Source organism: Heterodontus francisci, chromosome 35, assembly GCF_036365525.1.
Source record: "Heterodontus francisci isolate sHetFra1 chromosome 35, sHetFra1.hap1, whole genome shotgun sequence".
Taxonomy (NCBI): Eukaryota; Metazoa; Chordata; class Chondrichthyes; order Heterodontiformes; family Heterodontidae; genus Heterodontus; species Heterodontus francisci.
The window spans coordinates 46,285,030-46,312,010 of record NC_090405.1 but is presented as its reverse complement, the minus strand read 5'-3'; the positions used below and the strand labels follow the sequence as shown (position 1 = coordinate 46,312,010).

Sequence of the window (26,981 nt, the reverse complement as noted above, 5' to 3'; positions counted from 1 at the left end):
AGATGGCAGGATCCCCAAGGACACATTGCACAGCGAGCTCGCCACTGGCATCAGACCCACCGGCCGTCCATGTCTCCACTTTAAAGACGTCTGCAAATGCGACATGAAGTCCTGTGACATTGATCACAAGTCGTGGGAGTCAGTTGCCAGCGATCGCCAGAGCTGGCGGGCAACCATAAAGGCGGGGCTAAAGCGTGGTGAGTCGAAGAGACTTAGCAGTTGGCAGGAAAAAAGACAGAAGCGCAAGGAGAGAGCCAACTGTGTAACAGCCCCGACAACCAATTTTATCTCCAGCACCTGTGGAAGAGTCTGTCACTCTAGCATTGGCCTTTATAGCCACTCCAGGCGCTGCTTCACAAACCACTGACCACCTCCAGGCGCTTACCCTTTGTCTCTCGAGAAAAAGAGGCCAAAGAAGACAGTTACCATCTACCTGTAGCCTCCCATAGTCTTTAATTAGAATACGCTTGCCAATTTTGTCCATTAATTTCCTCCCCTGTTGTCCTCTCTTGAAAGCATTGATAATTTGCTGGTGTTCAGGTATCTCACCTGAGTGACCATTGTTCATGCGGATGCCTTGCTAGTGAGCATCAGAGACAAGCCGAATCCAGTTCACACTCCAACATTCACCTGTACACCTGTTCAGCCGGTCTGGGACGGGAGCGAGAGCCATGATCAATTCTCTGTACCTTCATCCAGAAATAGAGTCTAAATGCCGTGACCCTACTCCAGCACTGACTGCGATCATCAGCTTTAGAAAATTGCTAATCCAGCTTTATATTCATTTGGACTGTCACATTGAAAAATAGCATAAAACCATGCAGCATAGGAGACCATTCAGCCCATCGCACCTCTGCCTGCTCTTTGAGAATGACTATCCTATTAGTCCCACTTCCCTGCATTTTCCCCACAAGATTTATCCAATTCCCCTATTGAAAGTTACCGCTGAATCTGCCTCCACCACCCTTTCAGGCAGCGCATTCCCAATTGCAACATGGGAGTGAGAAACACAGTAACTCAATCTCAGAATTTAGAGAATGTTTTCAAATTAGGTGGCTTTGTTTTTGTAGCTTGACGTCATGTGAAGCTTGTAATTAAATTAAAGTGTTTTCATACACTCTGCCCGTTAGCTCTGTGGAAAAAGATGTCTTTTGCAGAAATGAATGGAAGGAAATGTCAGACGATAATTAGCAATTAGTTACAGAAAGCATACACCTTAATGAGATGGAAATATCAAGCATCAAGGGAGACAAGAATGACTTTCCAAAAATAGATTTCATTCAAAGAAAAACACCTTCCCAATTGGTCTCCCAGACATTACTAAGAACACAGAGGAGATGATTACAGCTGTCAGAATCTAAGTCCTGGGGAAAGTTTACATAAGCTGTGGCTTCTTTGCTTTCGGGATGAAGAGTCGTTGTGGGTTTCTAGTTGAATTATTCAAAACTATGAAGAGAAATGACACACAAAAAAAAAAAAATTTGATTCTGACAAATCATTCATAGTGCTGAAGGGTTGACAGACCAGGGTGCAGGGCAGGTTAACGGTTAGGAATTAAAGGGAAGTCAGGATGAATTTTTTCACGCAGGGTAGGAAGATTACTGAACCTGATAGGAAGAATGGATTCTACTAGCAACGGGCTATATTTGACTTGGAAATGTAAAGCCCGAGAGATGTATAACAGGTGGCAGATCTGATACTGCTAAAGGTTTAGAGAAGTCCCAGTTTGTTTCTAGGATGGAAAGATTGATCAATGAAGAGGGGACAGGGTTACTGGACTTAATAGTCTCCACGTCTTTGTAAAGTTTTTATGTTTTAAGATCATTAAAAAATGTTTGTAAGCATTTACTCTTACTGGTGGACAGTATCAATATGATGAAATTGTCTGTGGCATTGTCCGTGGTTTGTTGGCGACAGGATTGACCTGGAGTCTCCAGCCATTAAAGATTAATCTCCAGGTCTATGCTACCAGCAACCTACGAGGGAAAAAAAGATCATAGGGGCATTATAAAAAAAAAAGTGGTGTGCTTTGATCATTTTCTTTGAACCCTTCTGTTTATTAGTTATAAAAATATTGGAAAAGTTTGACAGCCAAGAAACATCCAATTAGGTAACGAGGAATATGTTTACTTTCCAATTGGCATGGGAAGGAGGTGCCTTGAGAGAATGGACATGCCGGGATCAATGGCAGGAGTGGGGAGGTGTGGGTTGGCAGGGTGGCAGGAAGCCACACGAACAATGACGGCCAGGTAAAGACTGCCTGATCCATCCAGCCTATCCCACACAATTGTGATGGCTTGTGTATCACAATATATAGTCACCACCCCAACCAAAACTATGTAACCTCTTGGGAAGAGGTGAAAAAACCAGATTTTTAAAACCCAGCACCAATAGGGGGGGAAAAAAAATCTGGGAAATTCCTCTCCCACCCATCTAGGCGATGGAAATTAGTCCAAGAGGTCACTCTAAATTTCCTGACGCACCCACCTTTTGGATGAAGTGATGTCCACTCGCACCAGAAACCGGTCCAGCTCTGGCTTGAAAGAATTCAGCAAGCCGGAGTCCACCGCAGGAGACAGTAACATGCTCAACTACTCTCTGGAAAAGAACCACAGCCTGACTGCTAACCTAGTCATGTGATGGAATACATTCAGCCAGCTTTGGCAACTCTAGTTGATGATACTTCTTTACACAAGATGGCCACAAAAAATGGGAGGGAGATTTCAGAAACCAGTCCATAGCAGCACTTACTGGCCGGAGTCTGAAACTACATCATTACAGACAGTTGACAAACTGGGTTTACATTCTAAATGTTCGCAGAAGCAGCTTCAACGTTTAAGGTTGATAAAAACATTACCAAAAATCGTGGCTCAGGAGGTCAAACAGGAATGATATTTATGTGCAAGATATTTATTCATGATATATATACATATGTGAGGAGTTTTGATAGAGTAAATCAGGAGAAATTATTTCCACTTTCAGGATGTGTCAGTAACCAGAGAACACAGATTTAAGGTAGTTGGCAAAAGGACCAGAGGTGAGCTGATGAAATTTTGTTTTTGAGTTGTTATGATCTGGAACGCACTGCCTGAAAGGGAGGTGGAAGCAGGTTGAAAAGGGAATCGGAAAAGTACTTGGAGGGAAAAGTTTACAGGGCGATGGGAAAAGAGCAAGGGAGCAGGATTACTTGGTTAGCTTTAGCAAGGAGCTGGCACAGGCATGATGGGCTGAATGGCCTCCTTCTGTGTTGTATCATTCTAATATTCTATATACTCTTGTGAAAAATGTCATCATGTTCTGGCTACGGTTGACAGATCTCAGCTATAGAAGCCCATTTCACATTTTGCAGTTTGCACCCTAGTGACACCAAGAAAGACAGGTGCTATTCACAATCCTTTGCGTCTATTCCAGACTTGCCAATCTGAGGGACGTTTCTTTTGAGCACAATGACTCAGCCTGGTGGTGTAGTGAAACGTTCTGGGCATTGAAGGTCTGCGTGCCTTCAGCTGCCTGGACCTAAACTCTGAAACTCCCTCCCTGAGATGCTCGGCCTCTCTCACTTCCTTTAAGACATTCCTTAAAACCAAGTACTGAACAGTAACCCACCCTCATTTTTAATATACTTATCTTTTTGGTACCAAACGGAATAAAGGGTTTGTGGTCACTCAAAGCTTTGGGGGAATCTAACACAACAACATGCATCTCGATAGTGCCTTCAACATTTTAATACATCCCGCTACTTCCCGATCCTTAAAGTCTTGCAATTGCTTCCAGATCTATTATTCTGTATTAAATTGATGGTCTCTTTAGAGCATGACTCTACTTTCGGAGAGCTAGCATGCATGATGGGCTGAGTGGCCTCCATTTCTGCTGTACAAGTCCTTTATTTCCATATATTCAGTTTCAGAGGCTCCTTAATGCCCTCCGATAAAATATAATTCATATATTGGAGATTGTGTGCTAGCTGTAGAACAGTTAGGATAGACTCCCCTTACCAGAGTTACCAGCCCACTTCAATTGGCTCAGAAGCTGTTCTTCAGCCTCTTCTGCGCATGGGAAGGCTGCTGTATCTCCACAAACCCCTTTTGTCCCTTTACGGGCTGACAGTTATCTATTAAATTTACTGCAGCTCTTACTGAATGGCATCTTTTAAACAGCAAAGTAAGTACTGCAACTGTGCTTAATGCCGACTCCAGACAGACTCAAGGGGTGTCAGTGAAAGAGTTAAACACTGCACCTATACACTGAAGTGGAAAGCAGCCACGTTATAAAGTGTTTGCTTAAAGGATATTGCAGATGAAAACCGAGCACAAGTTTATTTCACCAATTCTTGTAATACCGCTGTCTTATTTCAAACACACAAAGTTAACTAAAAAAAATTGCTGCAGATATTGAAAAGATTCTTAGAGGGCATAATCAGATACAAGGGAATCAGCACACAAGAGGTTAAGAATTATGCCTTGCATACACTGCAGATAGCTACCACTGCATAAAGCGATGCCCTGCTGCATATTAACTGCAGCTTAGCTGCAGACATAGATCAATGTGTATTTAAGTTAGAATAAGTCACATCAGTCCTCGCTCCTTGTAAACCTTCAGACCCATAACAAGCTCCCACTGCAGTTCCTACAAATGAGCAAATCCATCGGAATTTTAAAATGGGACACTTACATGATAGCTGCCTCAGATAAACGACAAGTCAGCAGAAATTAAAGTTCAGGTACTTACTCACGCTGGCACCAAGAGGACCTTCACACTTCCGCAGTTAAATGAACTTTAATTTTCCAGCTCACAATTGACAAGAAGTTGATGCAATGCAAAAAAACACAGCCCGGTGACTGCTTGTGTGGGGTGGAGTAACTAATCCACAAGCTTTCCCACCTCTGCTTATCTGAGTAAATGTATCTTTGATGTCTGAGAGACAAAAAAAAACTAAAGCCTCTGATCACCATGGAGTCGAGGCCTGTCGATGTCCAATTGATTTTCATTCAGTAGCTTCTCAGCAGTGATTTGGCCAAACATGTGGGAGGTTTAGATAAACAGCAAAGTATGATTCATCCTCTCCCCGACCCATTCTCTCCTTCATTCAGAGAAAATGCTCAGATGGCAAAGATAGGGGCCAGAGAGTATAGTCGGAAGCAGCTTTCCTGCCGCAATCATTTATCCCTGCAAGAATTTAAGTAATTAACCATTTAACCTCAACTGATCAGTCATTGATCTCTTGCCCTCCAGAAAAGGCTGAATTTAAAGGGTTTTGGTCTGGCTTGACAGTCCTCAAAGGACTCATTTAATCAGCCAACTTTGGAATCATTTTGGAAAAACAGCCAGACTTTGCGAGTAAAACAGAAAATGATGGAAGCACACAACAGGGATCAGAGCATCTGAAAAGAGGTGGGTTAGAGATGCTTTGTCAGATAAAGTTGGCTGCACTGGAAATGAGAATTTACCTTTTCTGTTCTTTGGTGCTGTGCATTTCCAACATTCAGATTTTTTAAAAAAATCTCTACAGGGTGCAGTTTCGAGTAGGGCTGTATGGCCTTCCTCATCACACAAAGGGTCTCACCAAATATCACATTGTTTGTCAGAAATTGATGGAAGCAACTGTTTTCTCTCTCTGCCTCCTGCAGGATGTCCCACTACCCCCACGCATGTGCCCGCCTGCCACATACACACACAAGCCCATGCACATACACACACATATGCATCCACACGCATACATGCACACACGCGTATACGCACGCACACAAATATATACACACCATCACACACATGCAAACACATGAACACACACACACAACTAACTTCCTTCCCTCCTCCTAGCCCAATGAAAATTTCCAATATCAAAAGCCCTTCTCCAATTTTTGATTGCCGTAATTTTTTCTGCATCCGCACTGGATTAACTCATAGAAAGGCTTTATTTGTGCCTGTGAGTTTTTATTCTAATGGTGTCCAGACGATTTTACTAAATGAGAGCCACTTGATGCCTCAGGGACACAACTCCTATTGTGAATCGAGGTGAGAAAGGTTTAAACATGTCCTCACACGCAATATTCAGAACTGGTCTTCGCACACTAGTCCCACCTCGTACTCCATTTACTGAGGTGGATGACAGCAGTATCTCCATTGGTAACTTTCATGGAATTTGTTAAGTTTCCATCTTACTTCTTTGGCCTCCTGATGGGTAAGCGCCTGGAGGTGGTCAGTAGTTTGTACGCCTGGTGTGGCTATAAAGGCCAATTCTCAAGTGACAGACTCTTCCACAGGTGCTGCAGATAAAATTGGTTGTCGGGGCTGTTTCACAGTTGGTTCTCTCAAAAAGAACAAGAACAAAGAAAATTACAGCACAGGAACAGGCCCTTCGGCCCTCCAAGCCTGCGCCGATCCAGATCCTCTACCTAAACATGTCGCCTATTTTCTAAGGGTCTGTATCTCTTTGCTTCCTGCCCATTCATGTATCTGTCTAGATACATCTTAAAAGACGCTATCGTGTTCGCATCTACCACCTCCGCTGGCAACGCGTTCCAGGCACCCACCACCCTCTGCATAAAGAACTTTCCACGCATATCCCCCCTAAACTTTTCCCCTCTCACTTTGAACTCGTGACCCCTAGTATTTGAATCCCCCACTCTGGGAAAAAGCTTCTTGCTATCCACCCTGTCTATACCTCTCATGATTTTGTACACCTCAATCAGGTTCCCCCCTCAACCTCCGCCTTTCTAATGAAAATAATCCAAATCTACTCAACCTCTCTTCATAGCTAGCGCCCTCCATACCAGGCAACATCCTGGTGAACCTCCTCTGCACCCTCTCCAAAGCATCCACATCCTTTTGGTAATGTGGCGACCAGAACTGCACGCAGTATTCCAAATGTGGCTGAACCAAAGTCCTAGACAACTGTAACATGACCTGCCAACTCTTGTACTCAATATCCCGTCCGATGAAGGAAAGCATGCCGTATGCCTTCTTGACCCCTCTATTTACCTGCGTTGCCACCTTCAGGGAACAATGGACCTGAACACCCAAATCTCTCTGCACATCAATTTTCCCCACCGACTTTTCCATTTACTGTATAGTTCACTCTTGAATTGGATCTTCCAAAATGCATCACCTCGCATTTACCCTGATTGAACTCCATCGGCCATTTCTCTGCCCAACTCTCCAATCTATCTATATTCTGCTGTATTCTCTGACAGTCCCCTTCATTATCTGCTACTCCACCAATCTTAGTGTCGTCTGCAAACTTGCTAATCAGACCACCTATACTTTCCTCCAAATCATTTATGTATATCACAAACAACAGTGGTCCCAGCACGGATCCCTGTGGAACACCACTGGTCACACGTCTCCATTTTGAGAAACTCCCTTCCACTGCTACTCTCTGTCTCCTGTTGCCCAGCCAGTTCTTTATCCATCTAGCTAGTGCACCCTGGATCCCATGCGACTTCACTTTCTCCATCAGCCTACCATGGGGAACCTTATCAAACGCCTTACTGAAGTCCATGTATATGACATCTACAGCCCTTCCCTCATCAATCAACTTTGTCACTTCCTCAAAGAATTCTATTAAGTTGGTAAGACATGACCTTCCCTGCACAAAACCATGTTGCCTTATCACTGATAAGCCCATTTTCTTCCAAATGGGAATAGATCCTATCCCTCAGTATCTTCTCCAGCAGCTTCCCTACCACTGACGTCAGGCTTACCGGTCTATAATTACCTGGATTATCCCCGCTACCCTTCTTAAACAAGGGGACAACATTAGCAATTCTCCAGTCCTCCGGGACCTCACCCGTGTTTAAGGATGCTGCAAAGATATCTGTTAAGGCCCCAGCTATTTCCTCTCTCGCTTCCCTCAGTAACCTGGGATAGATCCCATCCGGACCTGGGGACTTGTCCACCTTAATGCCTTTTAGAATACCCAACACTTCCTCCCTCCTTATGCCGACTTGACCTGGAGTAATCAAACATCTGTCCCTAACCTCAACATCCGTCATGTCCCTCTCCTCGGTGAATACCGATGCAAAGTACTCGTTTAGAATCTCACCCATTTTCTCTGACTCCACGCATAACTTTCCTCCTTTGTCCTTGAGTGGGCCAATCCTTTCTCTAGTTACCCTCTTGCTCCTTATATATGAATAAAAGGCTTTGGGATTTTCCTTAACCCTGTTTGCTAAAGATATTTCATGACCCCATTTAGCCCTCTTAATTCCTCGTTTCAGATTGGTCCTACATTCCCGATATGCTTCCAAAGCTTCGTCTTTCTTCAGCCGCCTAGACCTTATGTATGCTTCCTTTTTCCTCTTAGCTAGTCTCACAATTTCACCCGTCATCCATAGTTCCCTAATCTTGCCATTTCTATCCCTCATTTTCACAGGAACATGTCTCTCCTGCACGCTAATCAACCTCTCTTTAAAAGACTCCCACATATCAAATGTGGATTTACCTTCAAACAGCTGCTCCCAATCTACATTCCCCAGCTCCTGCCGAATTTTGGTATAGTTGGCCTTCCCCCAATTTAGCACTGTTCCTTTAGGACCACTCTCGTCTTTGTCCATGAGTATTCTAAAACGTACGGAATTGTGATCACTATTCCCAAAGTAGTCCCCTACTGAAACTTCAACCACCTGGCCGGGCTCATTCCCCAACACCAGGTCCAGTATGGCCCCTTCCCGAGTTGGACTATTTACATTCTGCTCTAGAAAACCCTCCTGGATGCTCCTTACAAATTCTGCTCCATCTGGACCTCTAACACTAAGTGAATCCCAGTCAATGTTGGGAAAATTAAAATCTCCTATCACCACCACCCTGTTGCTCCTACATCTTTCCATAATCTGTTTACATATTTGTACCTCTATCTCACACTCGCTGTTGGGAGGCCTGTAGTACAGCCCCAACATTGTTACCGCACCCTTCCTATTTCTGAGTTCTGCCCATATTGCCTCACAGCTCGAGTCCTCCATAGTGCCTTCCTTCAGCACAGCTGTGATATCCTCTTTGACCAGTAATGCAACTCCTCCACCCCTTTTACCTCCCTCTCTATCCCGCCTGAAGCATCGATATCCTGGGATATTTAGTTGCCAATCATGCCCTTCCCTTAACCAAGTCTCAGTAATAGCAATAACATCATACTCCCAGGTACTAATCCAAGCCCTAAGTTCATCTGCCTTACCTACTACACTTCTTGCATTAAAACAAATGCACCTCAGACCACCAGTCCCTTTGCTTTCATCATCTGCTCCCTGCCTACTGTTTCCCTTAGTCATGCTGACTTCATTATCTAGTTCCTTGCAGGCTTTAGTTACTACCTCCTTACTGTCCACTGACCTCCTCATTTGGTTCCTAACCCCCTGCCACATTAGTTTAAACCCTCCCCAACAGCGTTAGCAAAAGCACCCCCAAGGACATTGGTTCCAGTCCGGCCCAGGTGTAGACCGTCCAATTTGTAATAGTCCCACCTCCCCCAGAACCGGTCCCAATGTCTAAAAAATCTGAACCCCTCCCTCCTGCACCATCTCTCAAGCCACGCATTCATCCTGACTATTCTTTCATTTCTACTCTGATTATCATGTGGCACTGGTAGCAATCCTGAGATTACTACCTCTGAGGTCCTACTTTTTAACTTGGCTCCTAACTCCCTAAATTCTGCTTGTAGGACCTCATCCCGTTTTTTATCTATATCATTGGTGCCTATGTGCACAACAACAACTGGCTGTTCACCCTCCCACTTCAGAATGTTCTGCAGCCGATCTGAGACATCCCTGACCCGTGCACCTGGGAGGCAACATACCATTCGGGAGTCTCGTTTTGGACCACAGAAACCGCCTAACTAATCCCCTTACAATCGAATCCCCTATGACTATAGCCTTTCCACTCTTTTTGCCGCCCTTCTGAACAGCAGAGCCAGCCACGGTGCCATGAACCTGGCTACTGCTGCCTTCCCCTGGTGAGCCATCTCCCTCAACAGTATCCAAAACGGTATACCTGTTGTGGAGGGAGATGACTGCAGGGGACACCTGTGCTGCCTTCCTGCTCTTTCTCTGCCTTTTGGTCACCCATTCCCTTTCTCCCTCAGCAATCCTAATCTGCGGTGTGACCAATTCGCTAAACGTGCTATCCACGACCTCCTCAGCATCGCGGATGCTCCAAAGTGAGTCCATCCGCAGCTCCAGAGCCGTCATGCGGTCTAACAAGAGCTGCAGCTGGACACACTTCCTGCACGTGAAGGAGTCAGGGACATCAGCCGTGTCCCTGAGCTCCCACATTGAGCAAGATGAGCATAACACGGGTCTGAGATCTCCTGCCATTTTTAATCTTAAGCTTAACTTAGTCTGAAACTTAGAAAAAATGAAAAAGGAATGAAAAGCTTTTACCAATCACACGATAAAATAAAAAAAGGAGAAAAAGCCTTACCTTATCTGCACACCGCCGAGTCCTTTTTTTTTGGTTAGAGGAGGAGGGCGGGTGGGAGACACTACCCGTGTAGTTTCTCGGGTTCAGAAAAGGCCCAAATATATAGGGTTTTACTTACCCAGCAGCCCCTTGGTCCGCCGAAAACAAAAGGGAATTAAGTTTAAGCTGAAACTGACCTTCCCAGCTGCTCACTCGCTCGCACTCTCTGCTCCCGAATAAGCTGCTGCAATGAAAGGAAAGTTATTTTAAACGGCCCAAATATATAGGGTTTTACTTACCCAGCAGCCCCTTGGTCTGCCGAAAACAAAAGGGAATTAAGTTTTAGCTGAAACTGACCTTCCCAGCTGCTCACTCGCTCGCACTCTCTGCTCCCGAATAAGCTGCTGCAAATGAAAGGGCTTGCGCTTCTGTCTTTTTCCTGCCTTTGGCTGGACTTATAACCCATAACTGCTGCCTTCCGTGTTGTTTCAGTCGCTGTGAGACGACTATGGAGTGACCTCTCCATGGCGCATGCCTGGACGAATGTATGGAGGTTGAGAGTTGCCCAATCGTCAAAACCCCCTTCTCGGCCTTTCTGGTGGGGTCCAAAGGAGTGCAGAGCACAACGTTTGGCACCGGTATGGCTGCAGGAACTGCCGGAAACATGCCAAAGGTGACACATGACCGCCTACGGGGTTCCGCTCCGGATTTTCTGTTAGGGTTTACTGTCTTAGCCTTGGTCTCTCCCGAGACGGGGCCGGTGACAAGTCTTATCTAATAACCACTCCTGTGAAGCGCAAAAGGTGCTATAGAAACACAAGTTGTTGCTTACAGGCCTTGACCATTGATGCTCTCAAACCTACCTCTGGCAAGTAATGCACAAGAAGACGTCAATTCCCAGGGAAATGCACACGCCTTCCTAATCTCTTCCTGCCCTGGTTTTTGGGTGGTTGAGAAGATCACCCATAGTCATAGAGTCATACTGCACTGAAACAGGCCCTTTGGCCCACCAAGTCTGTGCCGACCATCAACCACCCATTTATACTAATCCTACGTTAACCCCATATTCCCTACCACATCCCCACAATTCTCCTACCACCTACCTACACTAGGGGCAATTTACAATGGCCAATTTACCTATCAACCTGCAAGTCTTTGGCTGTGGGAGGAAACCGGAGCACCCGGCGGAAACCCACGTGGTCACAGGGAGAACTTGCAAACTCCGCACAGGCAGTACCCAGAACCGAACCCGGGTCGTTGGAGCTGTGGTGCTAACCACTGTGCCGCCCCATCTTTTGTTTGTGTCCTCCCATCCCTGTTGGCACTGCCACAGATTAAGAATTTGACTGGTTAGGAGTCACATGTTCAGACTGATATTCCAATGTTGTACAGAAATGGTTATCACACTTTTCTGTGTAATGGCCCCAGCTCCAACTCTTGACCCATCCCCTTTCTCCCATCCCTCCCATCATAACTCCCCTAAGTCAGTGTCAACTTCCCAAAATAGACAGTGCAGGCATTAGAAGAGAAGTATTTTACTAGTACTTCTGTTAGTCAACAAATACAGAAAAATTCAGCAACAAACATAAATCCAATGAACTTGAGGACTCCTGTAATCGCTCCTTTACCCACTAGTACTGAAGGAGGTGCTGCACTCTTTGGAAGTCAGGTGGATATAAAAGATCCCATGGCACTATTTGAAGAAGAGCAGGGGAGTTCTCCCTGGTGTCCAGACCAATAGTTATGCCTCTACCAACATCATAGATTATCCAATCATTATCACATTGCTGTTTGTGGGAGCTTGCTGTGTGCAAATTGCCACTGCTGCGTTTCCTACATTCTTTTGGGCCTCCTTATCTCGAGAGACAATGGATACGCGCCTGGAGGTGGTCAGTGGTTTGTGAAGCAGCGCCTGGAGTGGCTATAAAGGCCAATTCTGGAGTGACAGGCTCTTCCACAGGTGCTGCAGAGAAATTTGTTTGTCGGGGCTGTTGCACAGTTGGCTCTCCCCTTGCGCCTCTGTCTTTTTTCCTGCCAACTACTAAGTCCCTTCGACTCGCCACAATTTAGCCCCGTCTTTATGGCTGCCCGCCAGCTCTGGCGAATGCTGGCAACTGACCCCCACGACTTGTGATCAATGTCACACGATTTCATGTCGCGTTTGCAGACGTCTTTATAGCGGAGACATGGACGGCCGGTGGGTCTGATACCAGTGGCGAGCTCACTGCACAATGTGTCTTTGGGGATCCTGCCATCTTCCATGCGGCTCACATGGCCAAGCCATCTCAAGCGCCGCTGACTCAGTAGTGTGTATAAGCTGGAGGTGTTGGCCGCTTCAAGGACTTCTGTGTTGGAGATCTAGTCCTGCCACCTGATGCCAAGTATTCTCCGAAGGCAGCAAAGATGGAATGAATTGAGACGTCGCTCTTGGCTGGCATACGTTGTCCAGGCCTCGCTGCCGTAGAGCAAGGTACTGAGGACACAGGCCTGATACACTCGGACTTTTGTGTTCCGTGTCAGTGCGCCATTTTCCCACACTCTCTTGGCCAGTCTGGACATAGCAGTGGAAGCCTTACCCATGCGCTTGTTGATTTCTGCATCTAGAGACAGGTTACTGGTGATAGTTGAGCCTAGGTAGGTGAACTCTTGAACCACTTCCAGAGCGTGGTCGCCAATATTGATGGATGGAGCATTTCTGACGTCCTGCCCCATGATGTTCGTTTTCTTGAGGCTGATGGTTAGGCCAAATTCATTGCAGGCAGCCGCAAACCTGTCGATGAGACTCTGCAGGCACTCTTCAGTGTGAGATGTTAAAGCAGCATCGTCAGCAAAGAGGAGTTCTCTGATGAGGACTTTCCGTACTTTGGACTTCGCTCTTGGACGGGCAAGGTTGAACAACCTGCCCCCTGATCTTGTGTGGAGGAAAATTCCTTCTTCAGAGGATTTGAACGCATGTGAAAGTGTGGGTGCGAGAACACAGCCCTGTTTCACACCACTCAGGATAGGAAAGGGCTCTGATGAGGAGCCACCATGTTGAATTGTGCCTTTCATATTGTCATGGAATGAGGTGATGATACTTCGTAGCTTTGGTGGACATCCGATCTTTTCTAGTAGTCTGAAGAGACCACGTCTGCTGACGAGGTCAAAGGCTTTGGTGAGATCAATGAAAGCAATGTAGAGGGGCATCTGTTGTTCACGGCATTTCTCCTGTATCTGACGAAGGGAGAACAGCATGTCAATGGTCGATCTCTCTGCACGAAAGCCACACTGTGCCTCAGGGTAGACGCGCTCGGCCAGCTTCTGGAGCCTGTTCAGAGCGACTCGAGCAAAGACTTTCCCCACTATGCTGAGCAGGGAGATTCCACGGTAGTTGTTGCAGTCACCGCGGTCACCTTTGTTTTTATAGAGGGTGATGATATTGGCATCGCGCATGTCCTGGGGTACTGCTCCCTCGTCCCAGCACAGGCATAGCAGTTCATGTAGTGCTGAGAGTATAGCAGGCTTGGCACTCTTGATTATTTCAGGGGTAATGCTGTCCTTCCCAGGGGCTTTTCCGCTGGCTAGAGAATCAATGGCATCACTGAGTTCCGATTTGGTTGGCTGTATGTCCAGCTCATCCATGACTGGTAGAGGCTGGGCTGCATTGAGGGCAGTCTCAGTGACAGCATTCTCCCTGGAGTACAGTTCTAGGTAGTGCTCAACCCAGCGGTCCATCTGTTTGCTTTGGTCAGTGATTATGTCCCCTGATTTAGATTTGAGGGGGGCGATCTTCTTGATGGTTGGCCCAAGAGCTCTCTTCATGCCATCATACATTCCTCTGATGTTTCCGGTGTCTGAGGCCAGCTGAATATGACTGCATAGGTGTTGCCAGTAGTCGTTTGCGCAACGCCTAGCTGTTCTTTGTGCAGTACTTCTGGCTGCTTTAAGTGCTGCGGATGTTAAATCGCTGGGGGCTTTCTTGTAGTTCAACAGTGCAATGCGCTTAGCGGCTATGACAGGTTCCAACTCTTCATTATGAGATTGAAACCAGTCTGCATTTCTCTTCGCACTTTTGCCGTAGGTGGTCAAAGCTGACTCATAGATGGCGTCTCTGATGTGGGCCCACTTGGTCTCAGCATCCCCTGTGGGAGTGTTTCGAAGGGCTGTTACAAGTGAATTTAGAAATTTTTGTAACAGCTGTGGGTGAGAAATTCTGCTCGTGTTGATGCGCGGGTGGCCCTTCTGCTTGGAATGATGCAACTTCTTTGGTCTGAGTCTAACCTTGCTGCACACCAGGGAGTGGTCGGTGTCGCAGTCCGCACTGTAGAAGCTGCGTGTGATTTGAACACTGTTTAAGGCGGCTCGCCTTGTGACAATGAGGTCTAGCTGGTGCCAACGACGCGATTTTGGGTGCCTCCATGAAACCTGCTGACAGGGTTTAGTGTGAAAGAACGAGTTGGTGATGCAGAGGTTATGATAGGTACACAACTCAAGCAGTCTCTGCCCATTCTCATTCATCCTTCCAACGCCATAGCGCCCAAGGCAGGAGGGCCATGAGTCATGGTCGGCCCCAACCCTGGCATTAAAGTCCCCCAGCAGGAATAGGTGTTCGGTGTTGGGGATGCTGCTAATGATGTTATGGAGTTGTTCATAGAACTGGTCTTTAGCTTCAGGTGGGGAGCAGAGTGTTGGAGCATAGATGCTGAGTAGGTGTACTGGACCAGAGGTGGTGAGCAGTGGGATGGACAGTATGCGTTCCGAGCCATTTGAGGGAGGCTCTATCATGCTGAGCAAGGAGTTTCTGATGGCGAAGCCCACTCCATGCTGTCTTGGTTCTTCAGGATCCCTGCCCTGCCAGAAGAAGGTGTAGTCTTGCTCTGCTAGAGAGCCACTCGCGGGGAGGCGAGTCTCCTGAAGTGCTGCAATGTCCACATTGAAGCTACTGAGCTCGTTGTTAATGATGGCGGTCTTCCGAGAATCGTTAATTTGTGTAAGGTCTTCCGACAGGCCAGGACACATAGTTCTGACGTTCCAGCTTGCAAAGCGAAGGGCTGGTACCTTCTTTCCTTTTTTCATGTTGTTTGGTGCGGTGTATCAGTCCACCTTTCGGGCAATGACCCTGAGCTCCAAGCACCCATTGAAGCAGGCAGACTGTGGCGGGACAGAACCTTATTGACCGGGGGCTGCCCGGTTTGAGGTGGGCGGTAGCTGTCCAGTGAGGTGCAATGACCTCTCCCACCGACAAAGGCAACCCGTGGCGCCCAGTTTCTACGCCAATTTATCTGGACTTATAACCCGTAACTGCTGCCTTCCGTGTTGTTTTAGTCGCTGTGAGGCAACTATGGAGTGACCTCTCCATGGCGCATGCCTGGGCAAATTTATGGAGGTTGAGAGTTGCCCAGTCGTCAAAACCCCCCTCTCGGCCTTTCTGGTGGGGTCCAAAGGAGTGCAGGACACGACGTTTGGCACCAGTATGGCTGCAGGAACTGCCGGAAACATGCCAAAGGTGACACATGACCGCCTACGGGGTTCCGCTCCGGATTATCTGTTAGGGTTTACTCCCTTAGCCTTGGTCTCTCCCGAGACGCCCACAAGGCAGTTGGGTTGTTGGGGCCCCTACACAGGTGTAGGATGGTGCCGGTGGGAGGAGGGGATGCAAGGGGGAGGGGTAGAGGGAGGGGGTTGGGGGGGGTGGTGCAGGGGAAGGGGGTGTGGGGTGAAGATGGTGCGGGGGGGGGGGGGTGGGCTGGGACGGGGTTGTGAGGGGGTGAGCTGAGAGGGTGGAACAGGGAAGGGGACGGGGGGGGTGGAAGGGGGGTAAAGGGGGGGGGGGAGGGGGGGGAGTGGGGGGGGGAGCTGGTGCAGGTAATAAGCCATTTCCTCAGTGCCCACCATCGACGTCCGGAAAGCTCATCCACGTCCTTCGGGAGGTGAAGCATCATTTGGCAGACTTAGAGGTGATTACATTACAACAGTGATTACACTTCAAATGTACTTCCTTATCTGTAAAGCGTTTTGGGACGTCATGAGGTTGTGGAAGGCGCTATATAAATGCAAGTTTGCTCTTCCTTGTTTTTCATCAATGCATTGCTCCATCAGTAAACAGCACACAAAATTCCACTTTTCAAGGAAAATGCTTTTTCTCCCTCCCTAATTAATGACCCATTCTTGAAAAAGCTTTCATGGAAATGACATATTTCAGAGGCAAACATTCTCCGAATTTTGTTTAACAGTTGGTTAATTACAGAGGAAGGCAGACACCCCTGTTATTAGTTAAAACAGAAATTTCAGGCCTTTCAACTAAAAACTTTGTATGATCCACTCTGGAGCTAGGAGATTTGGCTCAATCACTGCTGAGAGAGGCCAGATTTCACTCGTGTCTTCCCACTCTTGTTTGATCTGACTAAAATCTATTCAAGGGCTTTGAAGTTCACTGCGCAAAAAAGACTCTGAGCAACAAAAGGAGACTGTTTCTGTCAATGCTGATTGAGCCTGCTAATCCTTTCAGTATTATCTGACCAAAAAGTCTACCTGTTGGACCAGAAATAAAGATTACAGGCTGTTGTATCAGAATAATTTATTAACATCATTAATTTGATCATCGGATAATCCATGGAAGATCCTCCAAAAAGGATCGCTCTGCAACCAGCAGGTCGGGGAATTCCACCTTCAAAATTCCCAGTAGAAGGATGTTATTTGATAAGACAACACCACAATAGATCTATCTGCTTTGACTCTCTCTCTCCTCCTGCCAGGAGAAGCTGTGCTTCGGCATTGGAATGTAATGCCCATCACGGGAGACTTTGAGCAGCCATGATGTAAACTCATTGAACTGTTTCTGGATTTCCTTTTATTTGGATCCATATATTTTTCTTTTTTCTATCTTACAAAGATGATACCAGGACTGGGAGGTTAGAACCATCAGGAAAGGCTGAACAGGCTGGGCGTCTTTTCTCTAGAGAAGTGGAGGCTGAGGGGGTAACCTGATAGAGGTCTTTAAAATTATGAAGCAGTTTGATATGGTAGATATTGAGATGTTACCACTTGTACGAGAATCTAAAACTAGGGGGCCATAAATACAAGAGTCACTAATAAATCCAATAAGAAGTTACACAGAGAATGATTAGAATGTGGAACTTGTTACCTCATTGAGTAGTTGAGGCAATTAGCAGAGATATCTTTAAGGAGAGGGTAGAGAAGTACATGAGGGAGAAAGGAATAAAAAGACATGCTGATGGGGTGAGATGAAGTAGGGTGGGAGGAGGCTCTTGTGGAGCATGAACACCGGCATGGACCAGTTGGGCCGAATGGCCTGTTCTGTGCTGTAAATTCTATGTAATTCAACGTATTTTTATCTGTGCTCCTCAAACTGACGGGTCTATAAACCTGAATCCCAGGATAATGGGAGGTGCAAACCACACCCCCCCCCCCTCCCCCCACCTCTGTTGATGTTATCTCTGCTTTTCTTTGTGCGTTCATGAACCCTTCTTCCTCATCGAAACCATGCAGCACATAGGGAATTGGGGGAAGGTAAATTTTATGAAGCTGAGAGGTGATCTGGTGAAAGTGCACTGGATACAGCTACTTGAAGGAAAATCAGTGGCAAACCAGTGGGAGGCATTCAAAAGCGAGATTCTACGGGCACAGTGTAGACATGTCCCCATAAAGAAAAGGGGTGGTACTGCCAAATCTAGAGCCCCTGCCTATTGAGAAGCACACAGGGTCAGATAAAGCAGAAAAAGAAAGCTTATGACAGTCACAAAAAACTTAATACTTTAGAAAGCCTAGAGGAGTATAGGAAGTGCAGGGGTGAAGTAAAAAAGGAAATTAGGAAAGCAAAGAGAGGACATGAAAAACTATTGGCAGGTAAAATTAAGGAAAACCCAAAGATGTTTATCAGTACATTAAGAGCAAGAGGATAACTAAGAAAAGGGGAGGGCCTATTAGAGATATACAAGGGAACTTATGCATAGATGCAGATGATGTGGGCAGGGTACTTAATGAGTACTTTGTCTCTGTCTTCACAAAGAAGAGGGATGATGTAGACATTGTAGGTAGAGAGGAGTGTGAAATATTAGATAAGATAAGCATAATGAGAGAGGAAGTACTAGAGGGTCTGACATCCTTGAAAGTGGATAAATCACCAGGGCCAGATAGATTGTATCCTAGGCTGTTAAAGGAAGCCAGGGAGGAAACAGCAGATACTCTGAGGATCATCTTCAAATCCTTACTAAATACAGGTGACGTACCAGATGATTGTAGGTCTGCGAACATTGCACCATTGTTTAAAAAGGGTGTGAGGGATAGGCAGAATAATTATAGGCCAATCAGTCTGACCTCGGTGGTGGGAAAATTATTGGAATCAATTCTGAGAGATAGGATAAACTATCACTTAAGACGGCATGGATTAATGAGGGATAGTCAGCAATGATTTGTTAAGGGAAGGTTGTGTCTTACTAACTTAACTGAATCTTTTGAGGAAGCAACAAGGAGGATTGATGAGGGTAATGCAGTGGATATTGTCTACATGGATTTTAGTCAGGCATTTGACAAGGTCCCACATGGCAGACTGGTCAGAAAAGTAAAAGCCCAAGGGATAGAGGGGAATGTGCTGAGTTGGATCCAAAATTAGCTCAGTAACAGGAAACAAAGGGTAATGATCGACAGAAGTTTTTGCGAATGGAAGGAGGTTTCCAGTGACTTTCCACAGGGCTGTGTTGGGTCCCTTGCAGTTTGTGGTATATATTAATGATTTGGACCTAAATGTGGGAGGCATGATTGGGAAATTTGCAGATGACACAAAAATTGGCCATGTCATAGATAGTGAAGAGGATAGCTGTAGACTCCAGAATGATATCAACGGTTTGATTGAGTGGGTGGAAAAGTGGCAAATGGAATTCAATCCAGAGAAGTGTGAGGTAATACATTTGGGGAGAGCAAACAAAGCGAGGGAATACACAATAAACGGGAGGATATTGAGAGGGGTAGAGGAAGTGCGAGACCTTGGAGTGCATGTCCACAGGTCCCTGAAGGTGGCAGGCCAGGTAGATAGAGTGGTGAAGAAGGCAAATGGAATGCTATTTTTTATTGGCCGAGGTATAGAATACAAAAGCAGGGATGTAATGCTGGAACTATATAAAATGCTGGTTAGGTCACAGCTGGAGTATTGTGTACAGTTCTGGTCACATTACAGGAAGGACATAATTTCTCTGGAGAGAGTACAGAGGAGATTTACAAGAATGTTGCCAGAGCTTGAAAATTGCAGTTATGAGGAAAGATTGGATCGGCTAGGGTTGTTTTCCTTAGAACAGAGGAGAGTGAGGGGTGACTTAATTGAAGTGTACAAAATTATGAGGGGCCGTGGTAGAGTAAACTGGAAGAACCTGTTTCCCTTATTGGAGAGGTCAATTGCCAGGGGACACAGATTTAAGGTGATTGGTAGAAGGATTAGAGGGGACATGTGGAAAAACATTTTCACCCAGAGGGTGATGGGTGTCTGGAATTCACTACCCGGGTCGATGGTGGAGGCAGAAACCCTCAACTCATTTAAAAGGTACCTGGACCTGCACCTGAAGTGCTGTAACCTGCAAGGCTACGGACCAGGTGCTGGAAGATAGGATTAGATTGGGCGGCTAGTTTTTTCAGCCGAGCAGACACGATGGACTGAATGGCCTCTTTCTGTGCTGTAAGTTTTCTCTGGTTCTATGGAACTTTTAAAAAATGGTGACCCATGAAAACAGATTACATTGCTATTTGTGGGATCTTGCTGTGCACACATTGACTGCCACATTTCCTACATAAAAACAGTGACCACACTTCAATAAAAAGTAGTCGATTGGCTGTAAAGTGCTTTGATAAATCATGAGATCATGAGGTGCTATATAAATGCAAGTTCTTTCTTCTTCTGCCTATGTCCTGCCCTCACCTTGATGGGAACCCTGGGGGAAAGTCCACGGAGGCTGGAGTTTGCATTGACTTTCTGCCAAAGCTATGAGCGATTGGAGAACATTGGTTTCTTTGGCTTGAAAATGGGCCAAGATATTCCCAGGGCAATGCTGTTGTCATGCAAACCCCCCACCTGCCAAGAATGAGACATATTAATTTCACCATATGAACATTAATTTTAAACTGTTGCTGGAATGAAGAAATGACTTGTTACAGAGATCAACAGACCTTTGACTGGAGGACATTTGCATACTAAGAGACGGTGCTTGTGGAGACAAAGGACTACTCCCTGGTCCAATTGACCCAAATTGATTTTGATCACCAGACATTGAAGGTGTAAGGAAGAGCATTCCAGAGACTGCTAAGATGATACAATCCACAAAGACAGGACTGGTCATATGACTAACCGGCTGGTCCAAATTTTTTGAACTAGCCACAAGACAGTTTGAATTCAGAAGAAGGTAGTTTGCAACTGAAGCTGGAACAAGAAAGCCTCTCTCCTGGCTGTTTCTCTCTCTATCGCTTTCTCCCAAGCCACTGCACCCTCGGAAGAAATGTAAACCTCAAGAGAGGAAAGACTCCTACATTGAAACAAGTTGAAGTGTGAACTGGGCCCCAATGAATAGCAGGACTTAACGGCAACCAAAGACTCCACATTGAACTCAAAGGATATTGCCTCAAACTTTTCCCCTTTATTCTTTCTACTTTTTCTGTCTCTACCTGCGTGTGTGTTTATCGCGTATGCATGCTAGCTTGGTCACATCGCATGTTCGTAGTCGTTAACCGGATTAGAGTTTAAGATTAATAAACTTCTACCTTTCTTGTTTAAATCTAAGGAAACCTGTTTGATTTCTTTCCCTTACAATTGGAGCAGTGAACAAGGGTTCACTGAGGGGGAGCTAAAAACACAATGGGCTCAATTTTATTCGGGCACCATGCTGCGTGGAGTCCCATTAGAATCACGGTGCCCAGCCACCCTCCCCATATTATGTGGGGAGAGACGGGACATTTGGCGCAGTGAGAGAGTTTTGACAGTTGTGCAGTAGGTGCTGGGGCCCTATTTTAAATGCCCCAGCACCTGCTTCCTGACAGCTGTCAAAAAAATAGTTACCTGACTGCTGAAGAGTGGGGGCTGCTGTCAATCTGGCAGAAAAGCAGAAAGTGCTGGGGTCACTCAGCAGGTCAGCCAGCATCTGTGGAGAGAGAAGCAGAGTTAACTTGTCCAAGTTCACAGACCTGGAAGTTAACTCTGCTTCTCTCTCCACAGATGCTGCCTGACCTGCTGAGTGACCCCAGCACTTTCCGCTTTGCTGCCACATACTTACCCTGCTGTGCCCCAGTGTCCTGTGAAGTTGCGATCCTCCTCTCCCACTCAAGTGTAACATTTCTTCTTGTAGGCGTGTCACACCTGGGTGAATGATCTTACATTTGCACATTCCAGGACATGAGACTTAAATAGACCATAAAAGGTATTATAGAGGTTTACAGAGAACACACTGACACAAATGGGAATGTATGAGTGTCACAGCAATGTAAATACACCTTTCACTAAACGTTCCTCGCCAACATGTGTCCTTTTCTGTGTGAATGATGTGTGCCACCATGTAGTGCCAACGTCACATCCCTTTGCAACGTTGGTCCTTCAGGAGAGCCAACGTATGCAATAACATCATTGCCATGCCACTATTACACATGAGGGTCTCCACTGATACAGTGTCATGGACATTGGTTCAGTCAGCAGTGCCTCTAATGGTTTACACAGGGATGCTGCAGAGCAGGTGAGTGAGGGTGATGTGTGGCTCGCAGAGCTCATGTCGGTTCCTATGGAGCAGACAACCTTTGTCTGATAAGCCACTTCCGTACATCCCTAGCTCACTACTAGCCCTGCGTAGAAAGCATGGGTGCCATCTGCCCTCCCATGCGTCTCTCATGTTGTAGGACCTCGGCGTCCTCATAGTTCGAGGAGGAATTCTGTTGACGTCTCTGCTCATCATGCCAGGCCTATTGGGTGCATAGCTGTGCAGAGCAGCAAAGAAAGGAGCTGGCCTTTTTGGCCCATAGTACAGGGCATCACCCTATCCATCCAGGCATTGGAAGTGCTCTTTCAGCATGCCGATCTCCTGCTTGATGGTGGCTCATGTAGTTCAGTGGCTGATGTTGTATCTCTCCTCTGCAGCAGTGGTGGGGTCTCTCACTGGTGACGGGAGCCATGCCTGCAAAGGATAGCCCTCATCTCCAAGAAGCCACCCCTCCATCTGAGCCGGTTCAGTGAACAGCGGTGGCAGCCGGGACTGGCGCAAGACCCAGGTGTCATGGCAGCTACCTGAGAAACGGTCACACATTCGCAGCAAGCATCTATGGTGATCACATACCTGCTTTACCTAGATTGAGAGGGTTCCTTCAATGGTGACGTCTGCAGTTGGCAGGAGGCCTGATGGCCACATGAGTGCAGTCCAAGAACATTACAACCTATGGTTCTCCGGCAATGGTGCCAGAACCAACAGCCCTCTGGGCCTGGCTGTGAGAGTCCGTCCTGAAGTGGACATCCTCACTGGCCCTCTGGTGCAGGGCATTGGTGACCTCCCTGATGCAGGGGTGCACTGCTGACTGTGTGACCCCACAAAGGACTCTGGTGGGCCCCTAAAAAAGTGCAGAGGCATCAGGCTTGAGAACCACTGCCACTATGAGGAACAAAGGCATGGGATGTCCACCAGAGCCCACGGGCTGCAGGTCATCCTTGAGCAGGGCACAGAGACATGTCACACCCTCTCTATATGCGCAATCTCCTCTGGTACTGGTGTCCTGACATCCGATTGCATGTCCTGTGGGCCTGTAGATGCACGGCAGCCGTAATGGCGAGCTCCCCTTGGGGGCTGCTGCTCACGACTGGGGCCTCTACGTGGATCACACCTGCCTGTTGATATTGCCTCTGGCGCATACAGATCCTCACGAGCAGAGGATCACACAATGTAGGATGAGCCAGAGCTATTTCCATGTGATCAATAAAGTTAAACCCTTCATGTATTCGAAGGTTCCTAACAGGGCAGGGATTGGTGTTGACGGGTACGTCAGCTGCTTTCCTGGAACTACTTATGTGGCGTGCCATGGCATTGCCCATCTTGGCCAACACTCAGTGGCACAGTATGACCACATCAAGATCCTACCAGCTGAATCAATTTCCCCCACTATCCATATAACCTTAATGCTCCTCCCCACACACAGGGTGCCTAGTGTTCCATTACCCCCTCACAAACACGAACAAACACAGAGCCTACACTGTTAATGGAGGGACCTCCCTTCATGTTAACAGTACCTCCCTTCATGCCAGCAGAGCATTCCCTCCAGTAATCCCAGACCCCCCTCCCATTAAGAATGCAGAGTGAGACCCCTGTGTATCCCTCCCTCCCTCCTCCCTTCCAGTATGCGGAGTGGGACCCCTGTAAGGCCCACCTCCCTCCTCCCTTTAAGAATGCAGAGTGAGGCCCCAGGAAAGGAACTCGCCTCCTGCTGCGAAACCCTCTGCCTATGAGGACCCCCGCCAGCTTTTCAAATCGTGAACGGGACAGCAAGTGACGGCCGCCTGTTCAGCAAAAAATCAGCAAGTGTCAATGGAGAGGCGGCGGGCTCCATAATCAGCAAAGGTAAGTACAGTTTACCATATCCTAACAGTGGTGCCAGCACCATGCGGCGTGGGGTAGGGGGAGGTGTGGTGGCGAGGGGCCGCACAGAAGTCCCCCTGCCACCGGTAATTTGTGGCGGGCCCATCTCGACCCGCGGCGTCGAGGGGCCAGTAAAATTCAGCCTGGTGTTTCTAAAATTAAACCCTGTTACGTTTAAACCAGGCAAAGGCTGAGAGGGAACCCCCTGGACCCCTTCTCACCTGGTCATAACGTTATCAGTTACTGAAGGTTCTCTTTATTGACCAACTTCCGAACTGAACAAGGATGCAACATATTGACCAGTTTATTGTTATCATTATCATTGATGAAAACTCTTCCTTTCTCTTTTTTTTATACATTAGACACTTTTGAAGTATGACTGACAGGTGGCAAGATGCAGACAAAGACAGCAAGCTGTAAAATAATTGAAATATATTCACAAACTCTGATGCACCAGGATTAAAACACTATGAATCTTTTTGCTAATACAGTCATAAGGGTTCATTAATTCCAATCAGTTTATGACATGTTTCCCCAGCAAGGTCCTTCAGCATTGATGTCATTCACAGTGGTATCCATGGCAGTTCAAGCCATTTCCTGTCCATTAATGTGGTTGATTGTTGAGCTGAATTGTTATGAATGTGTGCAGGATGACAGCTACCTGGGAGTGAGCTACAAGGCTTTAATTCAATCCAGCTCTCTAATTGATGCCAGAAATCTCTGGCATTGGGGAGTGAATCATCGAGGCTGCTTTTTTTAAATTTTCCATTATCTCCTTTTTCTTTCCTGTAGGTGCTAACTCTTATAATCATAAGACCTAACAGCACAGAAGGTGTTAATTCAGCCCATCGTATCTGTGCTGGCTCTCTGAAAGAAAGAAAGACTTGCATTTACATAGCGCCTTTGACGACCTCAGAATGTCCCAAAGTGCTTTACAGCCAATTAAGTACCTTGGAAGTGCAGTCACTGTTGTTTTTTTCCTCCTCTTCTTCTTCGGCAGTCCCTTAGGAACTCCAGGGTTGTGGGTCCGTAGGTGACTGAATAGTCCAACTCTGGATCCACACACTCTGCCACAGGTGGTGTTTGGTGAGGCAGGTGAATGGGATGCTCGGATTTCTGAACGCTCCTTCCGCCGTTTGCACTTGGTCGCTGCCTGGGCATGTCGACGCTGTTCGAACTGGCTGGCACCTTCGCAGATGCTTCTTCTCCATTTAGGGCAGTCTCGGGCAAGAGATACCCACAAATCCGTGGAGATGTCACATTTTTTCAGGGAGGCTTTAAGTTCATCCTTGTAGCGTTTCCTTTGCCCTCCTGGTAGCCTCTTGTCGGGACTGAGCTCGGAGTGGACAGCTTGTTTTGGGAGTCTTGTGTCAGGCATGAGGACAACGTGTCCCGCCCAGCATAACTGAGTAGCCGTGACCAGTGTCTCGATACTGTTGGCCTGACTCACTGTTGTAATGTAGGAAACGTGGCAGACAATTTGCACACTGGAAACTCCGATAGAAAGCAATGTGATAATGCTAGCTCGGGAGGTAATAGGGAGTGCTCCATTCCTTTCCAGCACTGAGCCAAAGTGGGAAGCATCAGCCAGGGTTCCCAGTCCTGTTTGCTATCCAGGGACATCTAGAGGTTTCATGTATCAATATCTGGTGAGGAGAGGGCTGGGCTTCAATGTGCTGCCTTTTACAATTGACAAGTTCACACATGAAGCTTTTTTTTAGTGATGTTGATCGAGGGCTAAATATTGGCCAGGCCACCAGGGAGAACTCCCCTGTTCTTGAAAATAGTACCATGGGATTTTTTACACTGACCCGCGAGGGCAGACAGCACCTTGATTTAACATCTCATCTGAAAGATGGGCCCTCCAATTAGAGTTAACCTTTCAGGTCAGTGACCCTTCTTCAGAACTGGCAGTGGAAGCAGTTTCTCCTTATTCGCTCCATCAAAACCTTTCACGATTTTGAACACCTCCATGGAATCCCCCCTTAACCTCCTCTGCTCTAAGAGGAGTTTGTTGGGACACAAAAGGTAATTATTATGTGATCCCGTGGTCCCAGCAAAACAAATTGTTGTGTGAAGGAAGCGTGAGTCAACGAGTTGGGCGACAACATGACAGCTCCAATTGTTCGACCCGTGCTTCGGTCAAGTGTGGCTTCGCCAGGGACTGTGGGATTATAGATTCACCCTGTTGGTCACGCCCAAGCTAACATTCTTGATGTGCAAGCCTAGGCAATGCATGTTGTCAAGTTATTTAACTGTGGGAGGTGGGTCTGATTCTGTTCCCCCCTAAGGCTAGCTCGGGAGGTAACAAGGAGTGCTCCATTCCTTTCCAGCACCACTGAGCCAAAGTGGGAAGCATCAGCCAGGGTTCCCAGTCCTGTTTGCTATCCAGGGACATCTAGAGGTTTCATGTATCAATATCTGGTGAGGAGAGGGCTGGGCTTCAATGTGCTGCCTTTTACAATTGACAAGTTCACACATGAAGCTTTCTCAGGCCTTGTTGCTGAGCTGTAAACAGTTGTTTATCAGACTGGAGGAAGATATATAGTGGGGCTCCCCAAGGGTCAGTGTTAGGACCACTGCTTTTCTTGTCATATATTAATGACCTAGACTTGGGTGTAGAGGACACAATTTCAAAATTTGCGGATGACACAAAACATGGAAGTATTGTAAACTATGAGGAGGACTGTAATAAACTTCAAGAGGACATAAACAGGTTGGTGAAATGGGAGAACAAGTGGCAGATGAAATTTAATGCAGAAAAAAGTGTGAGGTGATTGCTTTTGGTAGGAAGAATGAGGAAAGGCAATATAAATTAAAAGTCCAATTCTAAAGTGGGTGCAGGAGCACAGGGACCTGGTGGGTATATGTGCACAAATCATCAAAGGTTGCAAGGCAGGTTGAGAAAGTGATTAATAAAGCATTTGGGATCCTGGGCTTTATAAACAGGGGGATACAGTACAAAAGAAGTTATGATAAACTTTTACAAGATGCTGGTTCGGGCTTAAC

The 26,981-nt window shown here is 46.7% G+C and overlaps 1 protein-coding gene across 1 annotated transcript in view; it reads right to left on the bottom strand.

Annotated features, from left to right (window-relative positions):
• The window catches only part of LOC137350490 (synaptotagmin-4), a 65,997-nt gene extending 61,117 nt beyond the window's left edge, over positions 1 to 4,880 (bottom strand). The window contains exon 1 of the mRNA XM_068015143.1: positions 4,729 to 4,880. Coding sequence (XP_067871244.1) covers position 4,729 — 1 coding nt within the window. The 5' untranslated portion in view covers positions 4,730 to 4,880. The remainder of the gene's footprint in view (positions 1 to 4,728) is intronic.
• Positions 4,881 to 26,981: the final 22,101 nt, after the last annotated feature.